This window comes from Chrysochloris asiatica, unplaced genomic scaffold, assembly GCF_000296735.1.
Source record: "Chrysochloris asiatica unplaced genomic scaffold, ChrAsi1.0 scaffold00047, whole genome shotgun sequence".
Lineage (NCBI taxonomy): Eukaryota > Metazoa > Chordata > Mammalia > Afrosoricida > Chrysochloridae > Chrysochloris > Chrysochloris asiatica.
The window spans coordinates 2717018-2741631 of record NW_006408565.1 but is presented as its reverse complement, the minus strand read 5'-3'; the positions used below and the strand labels follow the sequence as shown (position 1 = coordinate 2741631).

Here is a 24614-nt window from a genome sequence, read left to right as displayed (position 1 = left end):
GGGTGGAACGTGGGCGCGGGGAGACAAGCAGTAGCTACGACTGTGAGGGGAGCTGAGACCCGGGCAACCAGGCTGGGCCAGGAGGACCATGTGAATGGGGCCAGAGGGTTCCCAGGCTGGGCAGGTAAGGAGCACTGGGGACAAGGGTCTAAGGGCTCTGACAGCAGAGGGCTGCAGCCTGGCACAGAAGCTGGAGGACAGAGAAACTTACTGGTAGTCAGGTGGGAGGCATGGAGTGTGTCTGGATCACTTCTTTGCTGCATAGTTGGTGGATCTTCTCCTTGCCACACTTTGTGCCATCAGCCCCCACCTCACTGGAAGCATGTTCTTTGAAAATCCAGCATATGAATAGTGAGATATTTAAAAAGTATTCAGAAATCACCAAGCCCAGTGATGGATGAGGTTCCTAAGGCCCAGGGTGGGCGAGACATTCACTCTCCACAGTCTCAAGGCAGTGGCAGAGCCAAGGTTAGAACACCGGAGGGCAGAGTAGTAGCCCAGACTGTGACAACCCCCCAACCTCCCCATGAGGCAAAGCAATGCACAGGCTTGAGTCAGCGGGGCCCAGGAATACTTCTGGTTCTTGTGCAAACCAAGTGACCAGACCTGAGAGAGAGAGGAGTCACCCACAACTTCCGGATGGACACGTGAGAAGTGGTTTCAGAGCTCACTGACCAGCACTGCTTGACAGGGAGGATTCCCTTGACAGGAGTTGGGGGTATTTATTTTCTAGTGTGGAGATCCAGGGTGGAAATATCTGATCTGACTTTGGGAAATTAGAGGGGAGAGGGGGTTGTTGGGAAAAGGAGAGAAGAGCTATTTTTATTCCTGACAGGGGTACAGTTGGTACCCGGCAAGGAACTTTTGAACTTCCATCTGGAAAGTTGCCATTCCTGCCCCTGCCAAGTGTCGCAGTACACTGTCCCCTTGCTCCCTCTTGCTTGAGCCCCATATACACTGTGACCACATGTTTAGAGGCCAGTTGGTCCTGCTGATTCCTGCTTCAAATCTAAGAGTGGTGGCGGCCCAGGAAGACATAGTCAACTACCTTCCCACCCCTCACTTTTGAGACCCAAGCTTTCAGTTTAGTGGGGTAGTCCCCACCTCAACCAGACATTCCAGATTTCCCCGGCCTCACTGACCGCCACTGGAGATTTTCTTGATACACAGTTTCCGCCCAATCAGCACATCCTAACCTTTTTCAGTCCCCAGGCCTACAAGCTCATATGACAACTGGGGGATAGGCTGGGTCGCTCTATGCTTCAGGGGTCTCATCCACATCCTGGAGAGAAGAGAACAGTCCCCTCTGCTCAGCCTGATGCTGGCAGATGAATCAACAGAGGCCCTCACACTTGGGGCATGAGAACAGAAGTTCTTTTTGAAGGGTGAAAATGGGGCAGAGAAAGGGCTGAAGGCTCAGAGGAAGGGAGACTTCCCTCAGGGTGAACTGGAAGGCTTCCTGGAAGAATCCATGAAGGTCCATTTTGTATTTCATGACTAGTGCAGGAAGGTGTCTATCCCTGGGCTCTATTTCTTGGGTACTATGAGTCCTGGTGTGGTGCTGTGGGTTAACGTGCTGGACTGCAAAGTCAGTTTGATCCTCATGGTAGACAGTTCAAGCTCACCAACCGCTCCTTGGAAACCCTAAACAGGCTTGCTATGGGTCGGAACTGACTTGATGGCACTTAACAACAACAATGTGAGATCAGGACATCAGAGCAAGCCCAAAGCAATGGGTGTAACAGTGCAAAGAACATGTGTTTCTTTGCAACAAGTAGACCCAATTATAATTCCAGTTTTGCTATATCCTTGGGGGGAGTGACTTTGCCTCTCTAAACTTTACTTATCTGTAAAGAGGCAATGATAAACTCCCTCCTTACAGTGTGCTGTGGGAACTGAAGAGAAAACAATGATTTTGGCGTACCCTACATAGTACCTGACGCATGTAATGGAGATTGGATACTCTCTCCCCTTGCAAATGGTGCTCGGTGTGGCTTTGCCTGTAAGCTTATTTCCTGTGTATAGTGTGTGTGAGAACATTTGCAGCCTCGATCCTGGGCTGGGTCATGGGGCCTTCCTCAGGGCAGAGTCCATATACTGGTACACACACAAACACACACATGAACCTTCCTATTCAAACTACAGTAGATGCTATCACAGAGAAATGTATGTGTGCACATATGTTCAGAGGCAAGGAATCCTGGTTGTGCAACAGTTAAGCACTCAACTACTACCTGGAAGGTTAGCAGTTCCAACCCACCCAGAAGATTTGTGGAAGAAAGCCCTGGTGATCTGCTTCCATAAAGATTACAGCCATGAAAACCCTGTGGGGACGTTCTACTCTATCTCATGGGGTCGCTGTGAGTCCAAATCAACTAGATGGCACTCAGCAACAACAACAGATCCAGAGGCAGGGACTACACACATTGCACATGTTGTTGTTGTTATGTGCCGTGGAGTTGGTTCTGACTCATAGCAACCCTGCACAGGGTTTCCGAGGCTGTAAATCTTTACAGGAGCAGAACGCCTCATCTTTCTCCCACGGAACCACTGGTAGTTTCGAACTGCTGACCTTGAGGGTGGCAGCCCGATTCATAACCACTATGCTACCAGAGCTCCTTACACATAGCACATGGTGAGTCATAAAATCCCTAACACACACTCATAAAATTACTTACACATAGACACACATTCCCCGCCTCCCATACAACACATATTACACACAATTTTTCTTTCATCTACCCATTTATCTGTCCCATCTTTTCCCTATACTTGAGGAAAAAAAGAATTAAGGGGGCTGTTGAAAAACCATAAAATATAATACTATGAGGACATAAATTAGAACTAGGAGAAGAAGATAAAACAAAGATTAAAAAAAAAAAAGGAAAGAAAAATGGATCAATATGAGGTTAGAACATCAACTGTTCATCTTATAGTCCTATGCACTTGCTACATAAACAACTTTGCTCGGAGCTTCCTGGCAATAAATACGAAGAAGGAAACACATCCAGATCAAAAGACCATAGACCCATTTATTCAGAAGAAGTCAAATTGTCTTCGTTCTAATACCTACAAGCATTTCCTTCCTCACAGAGAACACTGGAAAAGCATACAAATGTTGTTGTGAACTCTGAAGGGCTGCTGTACTTCACAGTATAAGCTAATGGCTTCAAGGACAAACTCAATTCAATGAAAGCATTTCTGAAGCGAGTTGGGTGGGGTGGGAGTAGATGGGCTCAGGATACCTTCCAGGGATGTGGCTTCTACCAGTCAACCCCAGTGTTGAGTTGACATAAACTTCTCTTTATATGTACATATATATGCTTATGTGTATATATATATATATATATAACTCAGCCTATGGTGCTGAGAGAGTGGGATCTAGAGAAACAAAATCACAAGGATGCGCTTTCTAAATTGATGCTCAAAGTCTGACTAATTTTAAATACATTGATATAGAGTGGAGGCATTTCTGACCTTTACTTCCTAGGAATTGGCCTTGTGCTGATTTTGAATTTCGTCTTTTTTCCTTCTTGTGGAGTCAGGAGAAGTCAGATACAGTCTCCACTCGGTTTGAGAAGTTGGCGTCAAGAGTGGGATTCATTGCAACGGCACCAGACTCATGAAAGCATGAGGTTTTGAAGGAGAAAGAACCAAGGGTCATGGGAAATTCAGATTTTGTCAGTTTGAACCATAAGGTTAGCAGTTCAAATCCACCAGTCCCACTTCAGAAACCCTATACAGGGTTGCTGTGAGTCAGAATTGACTTGAAGACACTTAACAAAAACAATGAAAGAAAGTTTTTTGCCTCCTGCCTTAGGAGAGGAAAATCAGTTTCTGGAGTTGCCTAAAGCAGATGTCACGCTGGGTAAACAGGATGGCTGAAAGGGGGCCAGGGACTATCAGATTCACCCTGCCAGAGACATATGAATGAGGTTAATCTAAGGGAAGAAAAGAAAAGAATGAACTTGAATGTTTTCAAAAGATTTATGAAGTTCTGGTGTGGTGCTGTAGGAGATGCACTGAATCGCAAGGTCATCTTGAAAGGCAAGGTTAGTTGTTAAAACTCATCAACTATTCCTCAGAAACCCTATACAGATTCTCTATGAGCCAGAACCTGCTCAATGGCACTTACCAAACAAAGAAAAAACAGCTGCATTTCCAAAGCCTGTTCTAAAAAACACAGGTTCCATGAGGTACCTAGAAAGAAAATGCTCTAGGAGCATATCTAACGGCTTCATCTACAAATTCGGTCCCCCATATCAATTCAGTCAACATTAGCTTGTTAAAGCTAATTTTGTTTAAGCCAATGCTTCCAAACTTCTTGGTCATAGAAAGTTTTTTCCCCCTCTAAGACTGGTAGCGTAGTGGTTACGAATCGGGCTGCGAACCTTAAGGTCAGCGGTTCGAAACTACCAGCCGCTCCGCGGGAGAAAGATGAGGCTTTCTACTCCCGTAAAGATTTACACCCTCGGAAACCCTATACAAGGTCGCTATGGGTCGGAACCGACTCAATGGCACTTAACAACAACAACAACAAGGATTTACACCCTCGGAAACCCTGTTACAGGGTCGCTATGGGTCAGAACCGACTCGACGGCACTTAACAACAACAACAACAGGACCTGATGTAGGAGTTCTGGTAGTGTAGTGGTTACAATCAGGCTGCAAACCTCAAGGCCAGCAGTTTGAAATTACCACCTGTTCCGTATGAGAAAGATGAGGCTTTCTGCTTCTATAAAGATTTACCGCCTTGGAAACTCTGTACAGGGTCGCTGTGAATTGGAACTGACTCCACGACACATAACAAGACCTGGTGTGGCTCTGTAGTAACACACTGGACTGCTAATCACAAAGTTCGTGGTTCAAAGCCACCAACCACTTCTCAGAAACCCTATACAGGGTCGCTGTGAGTCTGAACCGACAAGACAGCACTTTAACAAAAACAACAACACGGATCCACTGGCTTCCACCTCTTGAGATAAGTAGAGGAGTGGAAGGATGTGGCATAGTTTATCCTCCTCAAAGGATCTTCTTCCTTGACAGTGTTTTCGGTGGTGATTTTGTTGTTTTTTTTGTTATTGAACTACAAAATTGAATAATAAATTACAAAATTAGCACATGGCTGTTTTTAAAAATTCAAACAGTACAGAGCATATCAAGATACAGAAATGTAGCCCTCTCCAATCCACTTTTGGGATGTGCTCACTGTGAACAACCTTGTATGCATTTTTCTAGATTTTTCTATGTGAAGCTGCTGAATACTATAGTGGGTAAAGGCCTAGTTTCAGGCGCAGGCAGGCTAAAGTTCATCTCCATGGTCCATTGTTTGTGAGGCCTCAGACATTTTCAGTCTTTACCATCTTGGGGCTGGTTTTTGCATCTGTAAAATAAATATAATAATAGCATTTATTTCACTAAGATTACTGTGAGAATTACATGGTAACACATAAATAAAGGCTTTGCACAGAACCTCACTTTAAAAAAATTCCTGTGTGTATATATGTATCAAAATGTTAATAGGTGCATAGGCTAAGGAGTGGTAACATTTTGATACATATATACATATAAGATGGTTCTGTAGTGTAAACACTGGATTGTGAACCACAAGGTCAATGGTTTGAGCCCACCAGCCTCTGCTTGGGAGAAAGATAAGTCTTTCTGCTCCTTTAAAGATTTATAGCCTCGGAAACCCTATACAGAATCACCACGAGTCAGAAACGATTCATCGGTACTTAACGACAGGCGTGTACTCTACATTCTGTTCTGTAACGTGCTCGCCATGTTATATCTGGGACATTTTTTCATGCTAATACATTAAAAGGATGAGGCAGATATACATGGGTATCTACCTCATCCTTTTAACCGTTTTTGCTAAATGTTACTTTGGTAAATGGGTAATGGTGGTGAATTTGAAGTGCTACTTCCTGGCAAGTAGAACTTTTCTTGCCAGTGTTGTGGTGAGTCACAGACATTACTGATTAACAAACTGACAACAGGCCTTGCAGCCTCCTGTGAAAATGCAGTGACCTCACTAAGGAGTACCCCTCTTCTTCACAGAGGGCAGGGCCAAGAGGACAGATACCCCTCTATTCCTATCATTAGCTTGTAGTTGTTGTTAAGTGCCATGGAGTTGGTTCTGACTTATAGCAAGCAACCCTGTATAGGGTTTCTGAGGAGCAGCCGGTGAGCTTGAACCGCCGACCTTGCAGTTCAAATGGCTTTGCAATCTGGCGCATTAACCCACAACGCCACACCTGACAAACAGAAGGTATACTTATGAATTTAAAAAATGTTTTGGTTGTATTAGAGGAAAAATTATACAAATAAAGAGACATAAAAGGCAAGGTCTGGGGGCTACCCAGTGTGAAGTATCCATGTCTCAAATGACTCACTATCCTCCCACATGTATGGATGTCTTTCACCAACCAGGAAGCCCCTGGCACTTCCATGCCCAGAGCCTATATTGGGGTTTCATTGCATGCACAAGCATAATTGACTGAACTCAACGTTCAATCTCCTTCACCAGAGATTGGGTTGATAACTAACTAGTGGGTCTTTCTAACCTGGCCAGCAACCACCCAAGATTCACTCATTAGCATAAACCTTCAGATGTGATTTGAAACTCTTAGATGTCAAGTGTACTTTGTTCACTGGGGAAATTCTAAGGTATTAGAAGTTTTATATCTCAGGAACCAAAGACAAAGACCAAATTCTTTAGGTAAAGTTCATTGCAAACCCCACAGATTTCTCTTAGAAGGCTCTTAAGTTTTTTAAAGTTTTCCTAAAGGCTTTGTGATTCCTCCCCCAATACCTAAGGGATCCAGCCTAGTTTTATTTACTTATTTATTTTTGTGGTAAATGTAACAAAACACTTGACATTTCAACAGTCTTCACATGTACAGTTCAGTGACATCCATCCAATTTTTGTCAATGGACTGGCTGACTTAGAAAGCTGTCTTCTCTAACCCAGCAACAGAGATATAAACCCGAAACCATCACAGTATAGCATTTCCCAAAACGTGGCCTGTGCATCACTGACATGTGTGAGGTGATTTTAAGAGGGAATGGATGAGTGTTGAAAACTGTCAGTGTATGTATGGATTATATGTTTATTTTAATGTTTTGAGGTTTGTATGTAATTCTATTTACTGCTCATGATACTGGTTTTCCATCTCTGGTAGGAAATTTTCCTTTTTACATGAATATATTAAATGTGAAAAGGATTTCTGTGAACGAAGCAAGAATCAGCTAAGGAAAATGATAATGATCAGCCATTCTAGTGTGGAAAATGTCTTAGGCTGATGCATTCGTTTTCTTGGTAAAGCCGAGGGTCAGTGGAAAAATGAAGACTCGCAGTGAAATGGGTTAACACAGTGGCTGCAGTAATGATGGTGAGGATGGTGTAAGACTGTTAGATACGAGGGGGCTTCAAAAAGTGTGTGGAAAAATGGAATTAAAAGATCATGGAATTTTTTTACTCAAGGGCACCTTGTTGTTGTTGTTGTTGTTGTTGTTAGATGCTGTCAAGTCGGTACCGACTCATCGCAACCTTATGCACAGCAGAACGAAATACTGCCCAATCCTGGGCCAACCTCACTACTGTTGCCACACTTGAGCCCATTGATGGCCAATCCATCTCGCTGGGTGTCTTCCTCTTTTTCTCTGACCCTCCACCCTGCCAAACATGATATCCTTCTCTAGCAACTGCTCCCTCCTGACAATATGTCCGAAGTATGAAAGACCAAGTTTGGTCATCCTGGCCTCCAAGGAGTACTCTGGCTGTACTTCTTCCAACACAGATCTGTTGCTTCTATGGATAGTCCATGGCACTTTCAATATTCTCCTCCAACACCATAACTCAAAAACATCAATTCTTTTACGGTCTTCCTTATTCACTGTCCAACTTTCACAGGCATACGAGGTTATTGAAAATACCATGGCTTGGGTCAGGCGCACCTTAGTCCTCAAGCTGACATCTTTGCTCTTCAACACTTTAAAAAGGTCTTGTGCAACAGATTTGCATAATGTAATACAAGTTACTTTCCCATGATAAAGTACCACAAACAGGATGGTTTATAAGAACAGAATGTACTGTTTCTCAGTTGTGCAGGCTAGAAATCGGGGAAACGATTGTGTTGATTAATGTCTCCTGACAGCTCTGAGAGAGAACCTTTCCCATGCCTCTCTTCTTTCTTCTGGTAGCAGCCTGTGATTCTTAGTGTTCCAGTCTCTTCACAAGACTGTCTTCTCTCTGGGTCTGTGTCTCTTCTCTCTTATAAAGACAGCACACACAGTTTATGTTAACTTAATTCATAACATATTCAAAGACCCTGTTTCCAAATTGAAGCATTGGTGGTTCCGTGGCAGAATTCTCCCCACGTCACACTCCATGTAGGAGACCCAGGTATTGCACCTCAAAACAGCCACCACCCCTCTGTCAGTGGAGACTTTAGTGTTGCTATGTAGCTAAATGGATTTCAGTGGAGCTTTCAAAACAAAGACACACTGGGAAGAAAGGCCTGGTAATCAATTCTGAAAATTAACCAATGGAAATCTTGTGGAGATGAGCCAGGGCAGGGCAGTATTTCCTTCTTTTATCCATGGGGTCTCCATAACTAGAAGGCCCATAGTAAGTAATGCACTGCACTGCACCACTTGAACATTTTTTGCATGTACAGTTCAATGAGTTCAACTATTGCCACATTTTCCCATTATCCTAAACAGAAGTGTCATTGTTGTTGTTAAGTGCCATCGAGTTGGTTCTGACCCATAGCGACCCTGTATAGGGCTTCCAAGGAGCAGCTGGTGTGCTTGAACCATCGACCACAAGGTCAGCGCATTAGCCAACAGCGCCCCACCAGGACTCCTTAACAGAAGTAGAGCCCTTCTTTATGGCTATAATTAACTAGCAGAATCAGTTCTATGTTCAAGTCATTCCCAGTGTATGAGTAATTCATTGTGTTTGAGTTCAGTAAGAGAAGTCTTATATTTCTGTTTACTGTGGAAAGAGGTCACAAAATTCATTCAAAAGTGATATTATATTGGAAGGGGCCGTGGTGGTTTTAGTGGCAGAATTCTAGAGTTCCATGACAGAGACACAGGTTCAATTCTTGGCCTGTCCACCTCATATACCTCAAAGCATGTTGCTATGATGCTGAACAGATTCTGTTATGGTTTCCAGACTAAAAAGGACTAGGAATAAAGGACTGGCAATCGACTCCCAAAAATCAGTCAATGAAAACCTTGGGTCAGAACAATCCAATCCCATTGTGTATGGGGTCACCATGAGTTGGGTGCCAACTCAACACCAGCTACCAACAGTTACATCAAAAAGTTACACCTTAAAAAAAGGAGGGAACACAAAACACATTCCGGTTTTACGCATTAAAAATTACTTACCAAGCATACCAATCCTGATTTTGAGTATTAAGAAAGGGTTCTGTGTGGGTAGCCATGGCTAAGGCTCTTCATTAAGTAGATGTAACTTTGCCAAGGACCAAATTCTGGCCAGAGGCAAAGGCCAAGAATATATTTTAAATTATGCCTGACAGATTTTGCTGCAAGGCATCAATAGTCCTGGGTGGCATAATCAGCTTATTCTTGAAACCCAGAAAAGAAGCTGGCCCACATTTTGCCTGGAATGTTAAATAAATGAATAAGTCTATAGTTTGGGAGGGACTCCTGGTGTGTCATTATAGGATAAACACTGAACTGCTAACCATAAGGTCAGTGGTTCAAACTCACCAGCTGTTCCTTGGAAACCTGATATCAGGTAGCTGTGAGTCAGAACTGACTCCACAGCACTTAACAACAACAACAATAGTTTGGGAGAAGGAAAGTATTGCCTTTAAAAAAAAAAGGGAGGGGGGACAAAATACATTCTGAGCTCAGCCATACAAGGTAACGTTGGTGGACAAAAGTGAACAAGTTGTTAAGATTCAGAACTCGTTGTGATATGATTCCTAAATAATCCTGGGGTAAGAAAACAGGGGTTTTCCACAGCCTGGGATTATTTTTATCAATTATATACAGTGTATATAAAGAGACCTGGTGTCACAACTAGTCAAATGCTTGGCTGCTAACTGAAAGGTTGGAGGGTCGAGCCTACCCCTCAGGGAAAAAGACATGGTGATGTAGTTCTGTAGAAATTACAACCAAGAAAACTCAATGGGGCAGTTCACGTGGAGTCACTTTGAGCTGAAATCCACTCGATGCTAACTAACAACAGCATATATAGACAGTGTGAGGAGCAGGGTCACTAAGTGTGTTGTTGCTGTTGTTAAGTACCGTGGAGTCAGTTCCGACTCATAGTGACCCTGCACAGGGTTTCCGAGGCTGTAAATCTTTATGGGAGCAGAATGCCTCATCTTTCTCCTGCAGAACCGTTGGTAATTTTGAACTGCTGACCTTGAGGTTGGCAACCTGACTGGTAACCACTACGCTACCAGAGCAGCTTGAAAACTGTCCTGAGAGGCAAAAAGGGAAGGGAAGAAACTGAAATAGAGCTTTAATTCTATGCTTCAAGCTTGCAATCCCAGGAAGAGGTGACATTTTTATCGTTTGCACAAAGTTCTGTATGGGCTATGGGCAATCTTAATTTGACCGAGAGTATTACAGGTAATATAAACTCAAACCAAATCCATGGCCAGTGAGTTGATTTGGACTCATAGAGACACTATAGGATACAGTAGAACTGCCCCATAGGATTCCCAGTATATAAATCTTTATGGAAGCATACTGTCACATCTTTGTCCCACAGAAGTGACAGAGAATTTATAAAATTCCCACACTTGATCTTGGATTCCTGAGTTGGGAGACGAGAATGTCTTGTTTCATTCACCCCACAATCTGTCCTTGTTGGTGATGCTGGGAGTCATGGAATTTCTTGGAACTTTTATGGGTGTTTTATTTATTTGTTTTCTTTTTCTTTCTATCAGGCACTGCAAAATTCATAATTAAGCTCTAACTTTCACTTTATTTTTTACTGACCTGGTTTTATTAACCTAATTAGATCATTTTGGCCACCGAGCAGTCTTTATCAAACTAAGACCAGGAGGATGGGACCCATATTTTATGTAACCAGATGTATACATATATGTCCTCGCAATTACATGAGGATACCCAAGACTCCTGGTGTAGTGTTATAGGATAAGTACTGGACTGCTAACTGCAAGGTTGGCAGTTCAAACCCACTAGATGCTCCTCTGAAACCCTATACAAGGCCACTAGGAGTCAAAACTGACTTGACGGTACTTAACAACCTGAGAACTAGATTCTCCCGTTCTGTTATATATCCATTTGCATATACAGAATCATACAAACTTCCAGGTATGCACACACAAGGATGACACCCACTAAATCATATGTCTCCATATGTGCAGACATGCCTATACCAAATCAGGTAAATATATACCCAGAAACATGCATTCAGAATAGAGGGAGGAATTGTCTTGAAGAGAAAGATCTTCGTTATTAGCACAATGATCAAGTGTTTGATGAAGAGTAGACCCCACCCTGTCACATCAGGGCCCCCTACTCAACTGCTTTTTGCATGACCTCTCAGAGCCTCCCCCACTTTCTCTATAGTCTGTCAGGCTTCTTGCCCGCATCTGCTTTCTCTAGCATCTCTCAGAATTCCCACTCCCCTCTTTAGCTCTCTCAGGGTGTGAAGAACAGAGAACAGTACCTGGATAAGGGATAGATTGTTGTTGTTGTTGTTAAGTGCCGTCGAGTCGGTTCCGACCCATAGCGACCCTGTACAGGGTTTCCGAGGGTGTAAATCTTTACGGGAGTAGAAAGCCTCATCTTTCTCCCGCGGAGCGGCTGATAGTTTCAAACCGCTGACCTTAAGGTTCACAGTCCGATTCGTAACCACTGAGCTACCAGAGCTCCTTCCACTACGCTACCAGATATAGGGGTCTAATTTGAGTTTTGCCTCTGACAAGACCCCTCAGTGTACTATTGAGAAAACCTGAATGCTGCTGAGAAGCTCATCCCTAGTGTCTCCATCTTTAAAAAGAGGCTGGTGAATTACATCGGAGCTCCCCAAACTTTCCCCTTCCAAAGACTCCTTTGCCACTTCCCACCCCCCATGAATCTCATGCTTTAAAAAAATTTTCCCTAATAAATGACCTAATTTTCTACTTTAAAATTTCATCAGAGACTTAACTAACTCAGTGAGCAATGAGGGAGCCATAGCTAGTAATGGTAGAATTTCCATGTAAATTTTGGAAAGGTAGTGGTGGTGGTGTTCCGTAGATTCGGGCTGACTCATAGTAACCTGGTACAGGGTTTCTGAGGCAGTAAATCTTTACCGGAGCGAAAAACCTCATCTTTCTCCTGTGGAGTGGCTGGTAGATTCAAACTGCTGATCTTGCAGTTAGCAGCCCAATGCTGAACCACTACTCTGCCAGGAAATACAGTATTACGTACAACATTAAATACCGTATTAAAATATTCCGAAGGCATCCGACACTATTTTGTTTTGGGAGAATGCAAACTCTACGTTGGGAATTGCACAAATAATTTATATTATAAAAGTCAACACAAGGCTGGTCCCTTTGAGTTGGGAACTAGTGAATCAGGTCAGGTGATGGGCTCAAAGTCCTCTGAACTGGAGATCAGACTTCATGAGCCAGATGCAAGATCCAGGGAAGAGAGCAAGCTTTTCCAAAGCAGTCTTATAAATTGGAGTCAGACCATGCCTCAAGGGAAACTAAAGATGGTAAGGTAGGAGCATTCTTAATACTTAGGTTCATTGCAACCTTTACTCCATGGCTCCATCTTAATCTTTGCTCCTTAGTAACTCATTTCAAAATGAGTCCATAACCGTAGGCATAGAGGCTGGGATTTACAATACATCACAAAATGGAGAAATTTGGCTAGAAGGGCCATAATAAAGAATTAGCTACCCTGCAGGGACCATCAACCAAAACAATGTCTGATGATGGAAAGACTTGGGAGATGGATATGGGTGCTGGTTGAACAATAAGATTAGTGTCATGAACTAACTATATGAAATTGATGAAATGGCAAATGTTTTGTTACCTATATATTTACCATAAAAGAAATTCCCTTAAAAAATGATAGTCTTTGGCATTATCCAATTCTGGAGGCTCTGGTTGCTGCCAAGTCATTCACTCTAATGCTTCTAGCAGTTGCAAGGCTACAGGAACATGAAATAAGACATAGAGAAAGCAGTAGAGTCACAGTTCCTCTTGGTTTAATTGAACACAGCCTGACTTTTTCTCACTCTTCTTAGGGATGTGAGGTCTTTTCTGGTGGATCCAAATTCCTCCTGTCCAGGCTCTAGGTGCTGTCTGCAGACTCTCTTGGATCCCAATCCAAGACCTTGTGGCTACTTTCCCCTGAGTACCTGAGCCCAGCTTGTACCAGGTATCACCTTCCAGCCCTTTGATCTTCAGCCCGGATTCCTTCAGTCCCTTCTAATGGCCTCTCCTCTCCTCTGAAGACCTCCCACAGACTCTTGCTCTTGACCTAGTTCTTCCCTTCTCTCAACCCCAAACTTTTCCAATTGTTGTCTTGCCCTTTTCCAAAACCTCCCAGAATGTTACACCTGGGAGACACTTTATTCATCTAAGTCTACAATTCATTTAATGCTGGTATTCACTCGACCAAACCAACCTGTGGTTTTCTAATACCACAAACCACAGGACGCTTACTACCTCACTAGTCAGCTCAGCTCATCTTAGGTTGCTTTCAGGTGGCTATCAGTCCTTTCCTGGAGGCATTTGTTGCTAATTAGCTCCTGGCCAAAATAAAATTAGCCAGTTAGAAAACCATTTGCAGCCACAGAGAGGTGGATGAAGGCCTCAAATGTCCTCCACAAAAGACTCTCTTTTAAAAAAAAAGACTCTCTTAACTGTGGGGGAAGAGTTGGTATGTACTGTTTCTCTTCAAGTCTTAATCTCTTTTTTTCCTCTTCAAGTCTCTTGGTTTGGCTTAAAATTCCAAGTAATTTGACATTTGCTGTATAATACATCTATATTTGTTTAACTATATGAAGAAAGCCAGGCACTATGGAAAGACGTATACCCATGACATTTTTAGCCATGGAGGGTTATGAATATGTCAGTTTAAGAAACGTGATCGTAAAGCAAAGGGGGGTTTGTTGTTAGTCCCTCGAGTTGGTTCTGACTCATAGTGACCCTGTATAGGATTTCTGAGGAGAGGCTGGTGAGTTTGAACAGCCACCGACATTTCAGTTAGCTTATCCTACAGTGCCATATCAGGACTTCAAACTAACGTTAATGTAAGATTATGAGAAGGGACTGATGATACCCATTTGATGATGAGGAAAAGTGAAGCTTTGTAAGAATGATTTCAGTAAAGTCACACATTGTTAGAACCAGGATTTGAACTTAGGTCTCTCTGACTCCAGAGCCTGTGCTTCAACTCTTCCTAACCAGAAACTTCCATTGCTCTCATTGCCACCTGGTCCCAGTATGTTATTATTGTTGTTAATTGCCTTCGAGTTGGTTCTGACTCACAGCAACCCTATACAGGGTTTCCGAGGAGCTGCTGGTGGGCTTGAACTGCCAACCATTTGGCTCATAGTACAGTGCTGATCCTACAGTGCCACGGCAGGAGTCCTGGTCCCAGTATGTTGTTGTTGTTAAGTGCCCGTCTAGTCGGTTACGACACATAGCAACCCTGAACAGGGTTTCTGAGGCTGTAAATCTTTACGGGAGCAGAAAGCCTCATCTTTACGGGAGCAGAAAGCCTTATCAAGTATAGGCCTTGGTTTATTTTTCTAAAATCAGAGGTTAGACTAGTTGTTTGTAAGACTTTTTGCATATAAAAGAACTGGTGCGTTAACCCTCCTCATACCCTTCAAAATTTATTAACAACTACTGGGTGCTGTGGCCATTCAGACAAATAAAGCACAGTTTCTGCTCTTAATGAACTCTGAGAGGAGACTGGGGATAGTGGGACTCATACATATATATCAGTAATCACGGTAGTCATTGCTGAACTTGATGATTGAGGCCTGAATAGAATATTGTAGGAACCAGGGCTGAGAGGGCAGTAAAGATGTTCGGGAAGACTTCACAAAGGAGGTAATGTTTGAGCTAAACCTTAAAGATTCAATTATAGGTTTGCAGATGAACAAAAAAAGAGTATTTCAAGGCAGCATGTGCAAAGTCATGGAGTTAAGAATGTAGTGTAGGGTGTTTAGGAAAGGCAAATGTGGTTCAGACACAGGGTGTGTGTGTGAGTGTGTGTGGATGTTGATGTGTGTATGGACATTTATGGATGTGTGTGTAGCAGAATCATCAGAGGAGAAAGATTTGCTCTGGATATTAAAGGGTCCTGAGCGTCATGGTAAATTAGACTCTATCTGGAGACTAGTACTTTCCACGTAGTTCTGAGGGAAAGAAGTGCCTCAGGGAATCCTGGGGGCTTCACAGGGAGGGCCCACTCTGCTTCCAACAGAACTCCATTTTTATCTACTTTGTATATATATATATGGGTTTCTGCTCAATTTCATCTGATGAAGAGGTTGCTGCTATGAGGAAAGAAAAAGTTATGGCCCACAGGGTCACTGTAGGGTTTATGTTGGGGAGAGGAAACATGGTTGCAAGAAACTCTCTAAAAGAGGCCTGTATATGGGATTGTTGTTGTTAAGTGCCAACGAGTTGGTTCTGACTCTTAGTGACCCTGTATAGGGTTTCCTAGGAGCAGCTGGTGAGCTTGAACCTCTGATGTTGTGGTTCAAAATAGACTTTGCATTCCAGCACATTAACTCACAGTACCACACCAGTTGGGGGAGTCCTAACAGTATGAATTTTGGGGACAGGAGTCTCTTACCTAGTATAGTAGGCTGGAGAGGGATTGTAATTAAGAGGTGGGGCATACATACCTTTCTGGTAGGAGAGCGTCTGATAAAAATTTAGGTCTCCCCCAAGACTTGGGTGTGTGATCTCTGGGAGTCCCCCAACAAAAGGGACTGGCAAAGGACGAGGGAGGGGGAGAGGCAGGAAGTGGGCAACTAGACTAACAAAGGTGCCTGTGGCGGTTTGCCCATCCCAGGTGGGAGGGCGGGGTCTAGGACCTTATGTGACTTTATTTGTGTCTCTGGGGCTCAGAGGGAGCATGGATCAAGAGTTAGGACCCACCATTTCAGATTTTCTGCCGCTGGTGAATGGAGGGTGGTAGGCCGACAACCGCAGGTACTTTTAGAAATTAAATTCCCAGACCAGGGCTGATATTGGGGGTGCAGGTCTCAGGGGAGTCCCTTCAGCACTCTTTCATTCCCCAGGGACCATGGGCTGTAGCTGCAGCTCGAATCCTGAAGATGACTGGATGGAAAACATCGATGTGTGTGAGAATTGTCATTACCCCATAGTCCCTCTGGATGGTAAAGCCACGGTAAGATGCCAGACAAGGGAGTTGGTGGAGGAGTGCAGGACCCAGGGATACTGTGCAGAAAGAAATTAACGACCACCATAGGGTGTTATTTCAACTTTGAAATAACAAAGTTGACCCTCTCCCCTGGTGTACAGAAAAGAGAGACCCAGATACTCTCCCAAGGTTGCAGAACAAGTAGTTGACAAAGTTAATGCTTTCTAACCCCATCATCTTCCCTCACCTCACAGCTGCCCATTCGGAATGGTTCGGAGGTGCGGGACCCTCTGGTCACCTATGAGGGCTCCATCCCGCCAGCCTCACCACTGCAAGGTAAAGAACTAGTAGGGCCTGCCAGATAAGGCCTGCCTGTAAGTGCTGGCTGCCAGCCTCCAGTCTCCTCCGTATCCTCCACTTTGTTCAGTGCCTCCTGCCCTCAGTCCTGTCTCTAACCCTTTAATTCCGGACTTCCAAGCGCCTAGGCTACTTCAGGCCTGTTTTCCCTTTTGCCCCCTCTTGTCTTTACAGACAACCTGGTTATCGCCCTCTATAGTTATGAGCCGTCTCATGATGGAGATCTGGGCTTCGAGAAGGGGGAACAGCTTCGCATCTTGGAGCAGTTGAGTGCCTTCTCCACACCACACAACCTGTCCTGGCAGGGTCGGAGGGAGGGGGCAATCCTGAGCTGGCTCCCTCATGCCTGGAGCTACCTGATATCCCCAGCTACACCCTGAGCGCCTGGCCCTTTAGGCAAATGGGAAGCTCTAGAGCACTGAGCTGGGGGCGGACCACCTGGTGGAACTGGAAACTCAAAGGGAGGGTGTCCTGCTCAGACGATGGCTGAGCAGGGCACGCTGAAGACTGCTGTGGTTCAGGAACGGCGAGTGGTGGAAAGCGCAGTCCCTGACCACAGGCCAGGAAGGCTTCATCCCCTTCAACTTCGTGGCCAAAGCAAACAGCCTGGAACCCGAACCGTGAGTGGAGGACTCATCGTATGGGAGGGCAGGAACACATCTAGGGAGGTCATAGCAAGGGAGGGGTGCTGTGTGGTTAATGCTTGAGAGGGATGGAAGAAGAACAGAGCAACAGACGACGGCCGTCACTCTGCCCTGCTCAGCTGGTTCTTCAAGACTCTGAGCCGTAAGGACGCTGAGCGGCAGCTATTGGCGCCTGGGAACACACACGGGTCCTTCCTGATCCGGGAGAGCGAGAGCACCGCGGGTGAGCGGCTGGGCGGGGCCACGGACGGGGGCGGGGCTGTGGCCTAGGGCGGTCTCAGTGTGCTTGCTGAGGCTGGGGGAGGGGCTCGGTGGGTGTTGTCAAGGGGCTGAGGCGAAGCCATGGCGTAGGTGGCCAGAGTAGGCATGCCCCTGGAGGAGGTGGGGAGATGTGTGTTAGGTGGGAGTCTCAGTGGGCGGGGCCGCAAGCCAGGGGGCCTCAATGGGCGTGCCTTGGACTGGGGCATCCAGTGTAGGTGAGGCGGGACCTTGTCCTCTGGAGGAGCCCCAGCAGAAGGGCGTGGTGGAGGGCGCAGCTCCTTAGAGGCTACCTCGCCCTGTTTAGCTTTCCTTAGTTCCTTCTTAAATTCATCCATTCATTCATTCATTCAAGGATCATTTTCACTATCTGTCCGGGACTTCGACCAGAACCAGGGAGAGGTGGTGAAACATTACAAAATCCGTAACCTGGACAAAGGCGGCTTCTACATCTCTCCCCGCATCACTTTTCCTGGCCTGCATGAACTGGTCCGCCATTACACCAGTGAGCCTCTCCAGGAATCCCTCAGACCAGCCCCTAGGCTCCTTAACATGACCCTAGCAGCCTTCTCCCCCCACCCCCCAGTTTCCCCCATTTTTCAATTCACTCCTTCATTCCACTCAGAGGGTGGGATGGTGTCCTAGGATCTACAGCCCCACCCTACACTGGGACTCTATGAAGTAGGGGCTGCGTGGAGGGACCCAAGACACAGCCTACTGACAGTTTTCACCTCTCTCCCGGGTCCCCACAGATGCTTCAGATGGGTTGTGCACACGGTTGAGCCGCCCCTGCCAGACACAGAAACCCCAGAAGCCATGGTGGGAGGACGAGTGGGAGGTTCCTAGGGAAACGCTGAAGCTGGTGGAGCGGCTGGGGGCTGGTCAGTTTGGAGAGGTGTGGATGGGTGAGTAAGACCCTCCAGGACTGCAGGGGAGAGGGGAAGCATTGTAGAAAAATGGTTGTAACATTCCCTTCTCCAGGGCAGCTGTCTGGCTCTCAGTGATTCCCCCAACCCTCCTCCCTCAGGGTTCTACAACGGGCACACAAAAGTGGCGGTGAAGAGCCTGAAGCAGGGTAGCATGTCTCCGGACGCTTTCCTGGCAGAGGCCAATCTCATGAAGCAACTCCAACACCAGCGGCTGGTCCGGCTCTACGCAGTGGTCACTCAGGAGCCCATCTACATCATCACTGAATACATGGAGAATGGTGCGTCTGGGGTCATGCGGTCCTCTGGCCTCCCACCAGGGAGTGTGTCATCTGGGTGCCCAGTCTTGGGTGACAGGTTCTGGAAGAGCATTTATTTCAATTGTCCCTGATTTTTAAAGTCTCCTTTGCCTCCTGTTTTCCTTCTTCAAAGCCCTTCCTTAATCTCACATTTTAATTTCCTGGGACGTGCCAGTCAACAGTAGCTTCGTGCTAGCAACTTCCATTGTGTTCTTCTTCCAGCCACTCTTCACTACTAGAGATGTCCCTCAAGCCTCCAGGCACCTCTCTCCTTCAATACCTTCAGCACAAACTCATTCATTGAGGCTTACTCTGGACTGGGTACTGGATAAGCAAACAGTTTCTACTTTCAGGAGAACCCATGAATTTAGTGATGGGCACTGGACACAAAGCTTGTATCGTTGGAAGGTTCTAGCATGCCATAAGTATGCAGAAGATGATGTAATTTATTATGCCTGGTAGGACTAGAGGGGCATTCTAGCTTGGCCATGAGAGAAAATGGGAATTTTTAGTAGGTTGGAGCCCTATTGACATAGTAGTCTAAATATTGTACGCTAATCACAAGCTTAACAGTTTGAGAACACCAGCCAAAATTTACAGCTTTGGAAATCCTTTGGAGCAATTTCAACTCTGTCCTACAGGGTGGCTGTAAATCAGAATCAACTTGATGGTAGTGAGGTGTTTTTTTTTGTTTTTTTTTTTATTTTAACAAGACGGAACAGAGACTTAGGATGAGAGTTCAGTGATCTGTGTGAAAAATCTCAAAACTGACTATTGTGGATAGAATGAAGGAGGCAGGAGTGGGGGAGAAGAAGAAACAGCTAATGCAGACCATGTAGGACTTTGGATCAATCCCTGGCTGGAGGGATTGAGTTTTACTCCATTGGTGACAAAAAGTCTATAAGAATGAGACAGTTCTACTCTGCACACATAGGATCACGATGAGTTAGTTGAAATCAACTACACAGAAACCAACAACAATCACTTATGAAGACTACTCTTTATGGCCATAAAAGCTTAAAAACAATAATAATTCCTAATGTTGACATATGGGAGTCCTGATGTGACACTGTGGGATAATGCACTGGACTGAAAGCTTAGTTTGAACCACAAAGTCAGCAGATCAAATTCACCAGCTGCTCCTCTAAAATCCTCAGAACCGACTCAGAGGCACTTAACAACAACAACAATATTGACATATGGAGCCCTTGACTACTGTTATGGATTGAATTGTGTCCCCCAAAATATGTATGGTAATCCCTAACCTTTATGCCTGTGATTATAATCCCATTTGGAATGGGTTGTCTTTGTTATTTTAATGAGGAAGAATAAATGTAGGGTGTATTTTAAGTCAATCTCTTTTGAGATATAAAAGAGATTTAACAACCAACTAAGAGAAGCAAAAACGGGGGTACAGAGATGCCAAACCACATGAAAATTACCTAAGAGCAGAAGCTCTGAAGAGACAAGGACCTTCTTCCAGAGTCAACAGAGAAAGAAAGCCTTCCTTTAGAACCTGTACGCTGAATTTGGATTTCTAGGCTCTGACACTGTGAGAAAATAAATTTCTGCTTGTTAAAGCCAAAAAAAAAAAAAAAAAAGCCTATAAAATGCCCCATTCCAACCCTCCAGATATATCCTATCCTGGGCATCCTCACTCTCCTCCATTCCTCCATTCACACCCCCTACTCTTCCTTTTTGGACATGACTTCTTCTAGACTCCTCTTTGGGAGAAGAGTCCGGAGACCATGCCCCTGAAGTTACTTGGGTGAGTTCTGTGAGAGGATCTCTCGTCCCTCTGCCTCCTCTACTCACTACTCATGCTTCTGCCCATAGGGAGTCTGGTGGATTTCCTCAAGACCTCCTCAGGCATCAAGTTGACCATCAATAAACTCTTGGATATGGCAGCCCAGGTAAGGGGATTGGGGAAGGGCTGGGCATGGGCACCAGCCAGTTGAGTGAGGTTGTCTGGCCCAGGACTGCTGACTTATATCTGGCTTGCAGATTGCCGAAGGCATGGCATTCATTGAGGAGCGGAATTATATCCACCGTGACCTGCGGGCTGCCAACATCCTGGTATCTGACACCCTGAGCTGCAAGATCGCAGACTTTGGTCTAGCACGTCTCATTGAGGACAACGAATACACAGCCAGGGAGGGTAGGTGTGGAGTCTGAGAGGTCTGGGGCCTGGTAGGTTCTAGTCAAACAGACCCAGGTGACCTAATTTTACCTCCCTCCAGGGGCCAAGTTTCCCATCAAGTGGACAGCACCAGAAGCCATTAACTATGGAACATTCACCATCAAATCGGATGTGTGGTCTTTTGGGATTCTGCTGACAGAGATCGTTACCCATGGCCGTATCCCCTACCCAGGTCAGGACCAAAGGCAGGAAGTGGAAAGGATGATGGGCAAGGGAGTCAATCCATGTCTTTCCACTCACTTATTTCCAGGCTCAGAGTATGAAACTTCCATCCTCTCAGGGGTGTGACTCCAGCATCCTAAAACAGATGCCACACCTCCCAGAGCTGGTTTCCATCTCTGTCTCTAGATGTTTCCATCTTCAGTGTTTCCAGCTCTTTTCTTTTGTTCTGGTACAGCAGCCTAGTATGGTAGTAGATCTCGCCTGCGAAGCAAGAGATCTGCCTTTTATTACTAAAGCTACTAAAGCTACTATTGATGCTAACTTCTGTTTGGCTTTAAACACATCCTTCCTTTTTCCTATTATGTGCTAACTACCAGCTGTTCTGCGGGAGAAAGATGAGGCTTTCTGCTCCCGTAAAGATTTACAGCCTCAGAAACCCTGTACAGGGTCGCTGTTGAGTTGGAACCGACTCCATTGTTGTTGGAACCAACAACAATATGACTTTAAGCAAGTAACTTCACCTCTTTGAGCCTCAGTTTCCTCATACGAAAAAAGAGAAAGTATCTATGAAAGAGCCTGACTCATAGATTTTAATTCATGGTGACCCTATGTGTATCAGAGAAGAACTATACTTCATAGGGTTTTCAGTGACTGATTTTTCAGAAGAAGATCACCAGGACTTTCTTCTGAGGCATTTCTGGGTGAACTCAACTTCCAACCTTTTTTTTTTTTTTTTGATTAGCAGTTGAGTGCTTTAACCATGTCTATCCCCCAGGGACTCCTGACTCAGTAGTTCTTCACTAAACACTGACTTCTCTTCCTTCTGTATCTTCCCATCTAAAGGGAAGAAACAAACAAATCTGTTACAGCTGAGTTGATTCTAACTCGTTGTTGTTGTTAGGTGCCATTGAGTCAGTACTGACTCATAGCAACCCTATGCACAACAGAACGAAACACTGCCCTGTCCTGGGCTAACCTCATGATTGTTGCCATGCTTGAGCCCATTGATGCTGCCATATTGCCAGTTTATGTGCTAACTCATAGTGACCCTTATAGAACAGAATAGATCTATCCCATAGGATTTCCTATAATATTTACAGAAGTAGACTGCCACATCTTTCTCCCATAGAGAGCCAAGCATGTAACTACTACAGCACCAGGGCTCCTTATAGAGGGAGAGACTTGTAAACACCTAATTCTTATCCTGTCTCGCCCACTCTTTAGCTCCTGGACAAAGCTAGAGATGAAACATTTTTTTAAAAAAGGAACTTGGTAGAAAACTCTGGGGAAAGGAAACAGAACACAAAGACAGCAGTAAGGAGTTAGCAGAGCATAGTGACCAGAGGGACAGAAAGTTGCAACATTCCCAGAGCATTGAGCAGACTTTCCTCTTAGGAAGCTAGGGACACCTTAGAATCAGGTGAGAGGCCTGAGGCCTTTCCTGTCCTGGACTTGCCCAGTGTCCCATCGAGTCCAGGTGCAGTGCTGGGATTGGAACCACACTCAGCCATCGTGCCAAGGACCTTTTCTGTTCCTCCATTGTGCCACAGAGGCTAACCCCTAGAGAATGTCTCTCTTAGAAGAAAAAAGGTAGTGAAAGCAGAAAGATAAATGGCAACTGACAAGTGGATTCAGTGGGAGACAAAGAAGAGTAATGCCGACCTTGGTGAACTTGCATCTTCTCTTGCAGGTGGTTTCCATTAAGGCACGGTTGGTTGGTTGGTTATGTGCCGTGGAGTCAGTTCTGACTCATAGCGACCCTGTACAGGGTTTCCGAGGCTGTAGATCTTCACGGGAGCAGAAAGCCTCATCTTTCACCCGTGGAACAGCTGGTAGTTTTGAACTGCTGACCTTGCGGTTTGCAGCCCAATTCGTAACCACAACGCTACCAAAGCTCCTTATTAAGGCACGGGGGAGGCCTAAAAAACATACCTGTTTTTTCAGAAGAAGCCAAAATGCAGAGTTTTAGAAAAATGTGCCCATTTCTAAAAACTGGTGATGGACTCAAATAGTTAAAAAAAACACTAGATGGACCAAACCAAAGTAGGGGTTGGCCTATGGGCCAACAGTTTGCATCCTTGATTGCAGCCAGATGTGTTTGATTTCTGGTCTCTGTCCTCCAAATGTTCTGGCTCTGAAGTATGAGGGACTCATAGCTAGAGGCCTCCCAGGGGCAGAGTCTAGAGACTCAGGGGTCTTTGTTGACCAGGGTCTAGTTCCAAGCTTTGCAGAAGCCAACTTCTATTTTACCAGGGCCATAGAAGAGTGTAAGGAACTCTGGCGGTACTGTGTATAAGTGTTGGTAATGCTAACTGCAAAGTAGGTTGTTCAAACTCACCAGGCACTCCATGGGAGAAAGGTGAGGCTGTCTGCTCCCTATATAGTATTGCTATGAATTGGAATCGATTCATTGGCAGTGGGTTTGATTTTGGGTTGTAGAAAGGTTTAATCTTTGGGGACTGCCTATCACTGTCCTCTTAAGAGACTTCAGGAGAAACTGGAGACCAACTGGATGATTTAGAAAAAGGAGGCTGTGTTTTTTCTGTGACCAGGGCCCTCTCCATTGCAGCTCCTCTTGTAGTCTGTATTCTAGAAGCCAGCACAAAGGGAGGGAACCAGCCCAATGACGATTTCATTTTGGTCATTGAGGGACTTGGTAAACTTTCTCTTTCCCTTGTGGGGTCTACTTTGCTGGAGCTCAGGATCCACCTGGCTTCTTGATACAACATCTGATGTGCCTGGTCTCAAAGCTGGAGATACCCATCCCTGTCCAGGCTAGGGACTCCACTCCTGCCCTGAACCCTGACCATCCCATCCTTCCCCATCAAATAATAATAATTATAGCTACCTTTTATGAAGCATCTCCTATCCAGGTCCTATTCTTAGTGCTTTGTATACATTATCTCATTTAATCCTCATAACAACCGTGGGAGCTGGGAAATACTATTTACTTTATTTTCCACGTGAGGAAACTGAGGCTGAAAGAGGTGAAACAACTTGCCCAAGGTCACACAGCTAACATGGTGTTACTGAATGTCTAAGCTATACCAGGCATTCAAAGTGGCATTTTGGATTGGTACTCACACCATGTCAGTTGTTACCCATTCTGAATATTTTCCCTGCCTGTGAGGTTCCCAACCTGGAGCCTTGATGTCATTTCTCCTATTATCCTCTAGGGATGACCAATCCTGAGGTGATTCAGAACCTGGAGCGAGGCTACCGTATGGTCCAACCTGACAACTGTCCTGAGGAGCTGTATGACCTCATGATGTTGTGCTGGAAAGAGCGTCCAGAGGATCGGCCTACTTTTGACTACCTGCGCAGTGTTCTGGAGGACTTCTTCACAGCCACAGAGGGCCAGTACCAGCCTCAACCCTAAGGGGCCTAGTGGTCCAGGGGT

At 45.1% G+C, this 24614-nt stretch overlaps 1 protein-coding gene across 1 annotated transcript; it reads left to right on the top strand.

Annotated features, from left to right (window-relative positions):
• Positions 1-24614, top strand: LCK (lymphocyte-specific protein tyrosine kinase). Its single transcript, XM_006862162.1, has 13 exons — positions 1-124; positions 16286-16395; positions 16623-16704; positions 16900-16990; positions 17247-17345; positions 17489-17592; positions 17983-18132; positions 18380-18532; positions 18655-18834; positions 20689-20765; positions 20857-21010; positions 21093-21224; positions 24391-24614. Exons 2-13 carry the CDS (start codon positions 16291-16293, stop codon positions 24591-24593), a joined length of 1530 nt encoding a protein of 509 aa, XP_006862224.1. The 5' UTR covers positions 1-124; positions 16286-16290; the 3' UTR covers positions 24594-24614.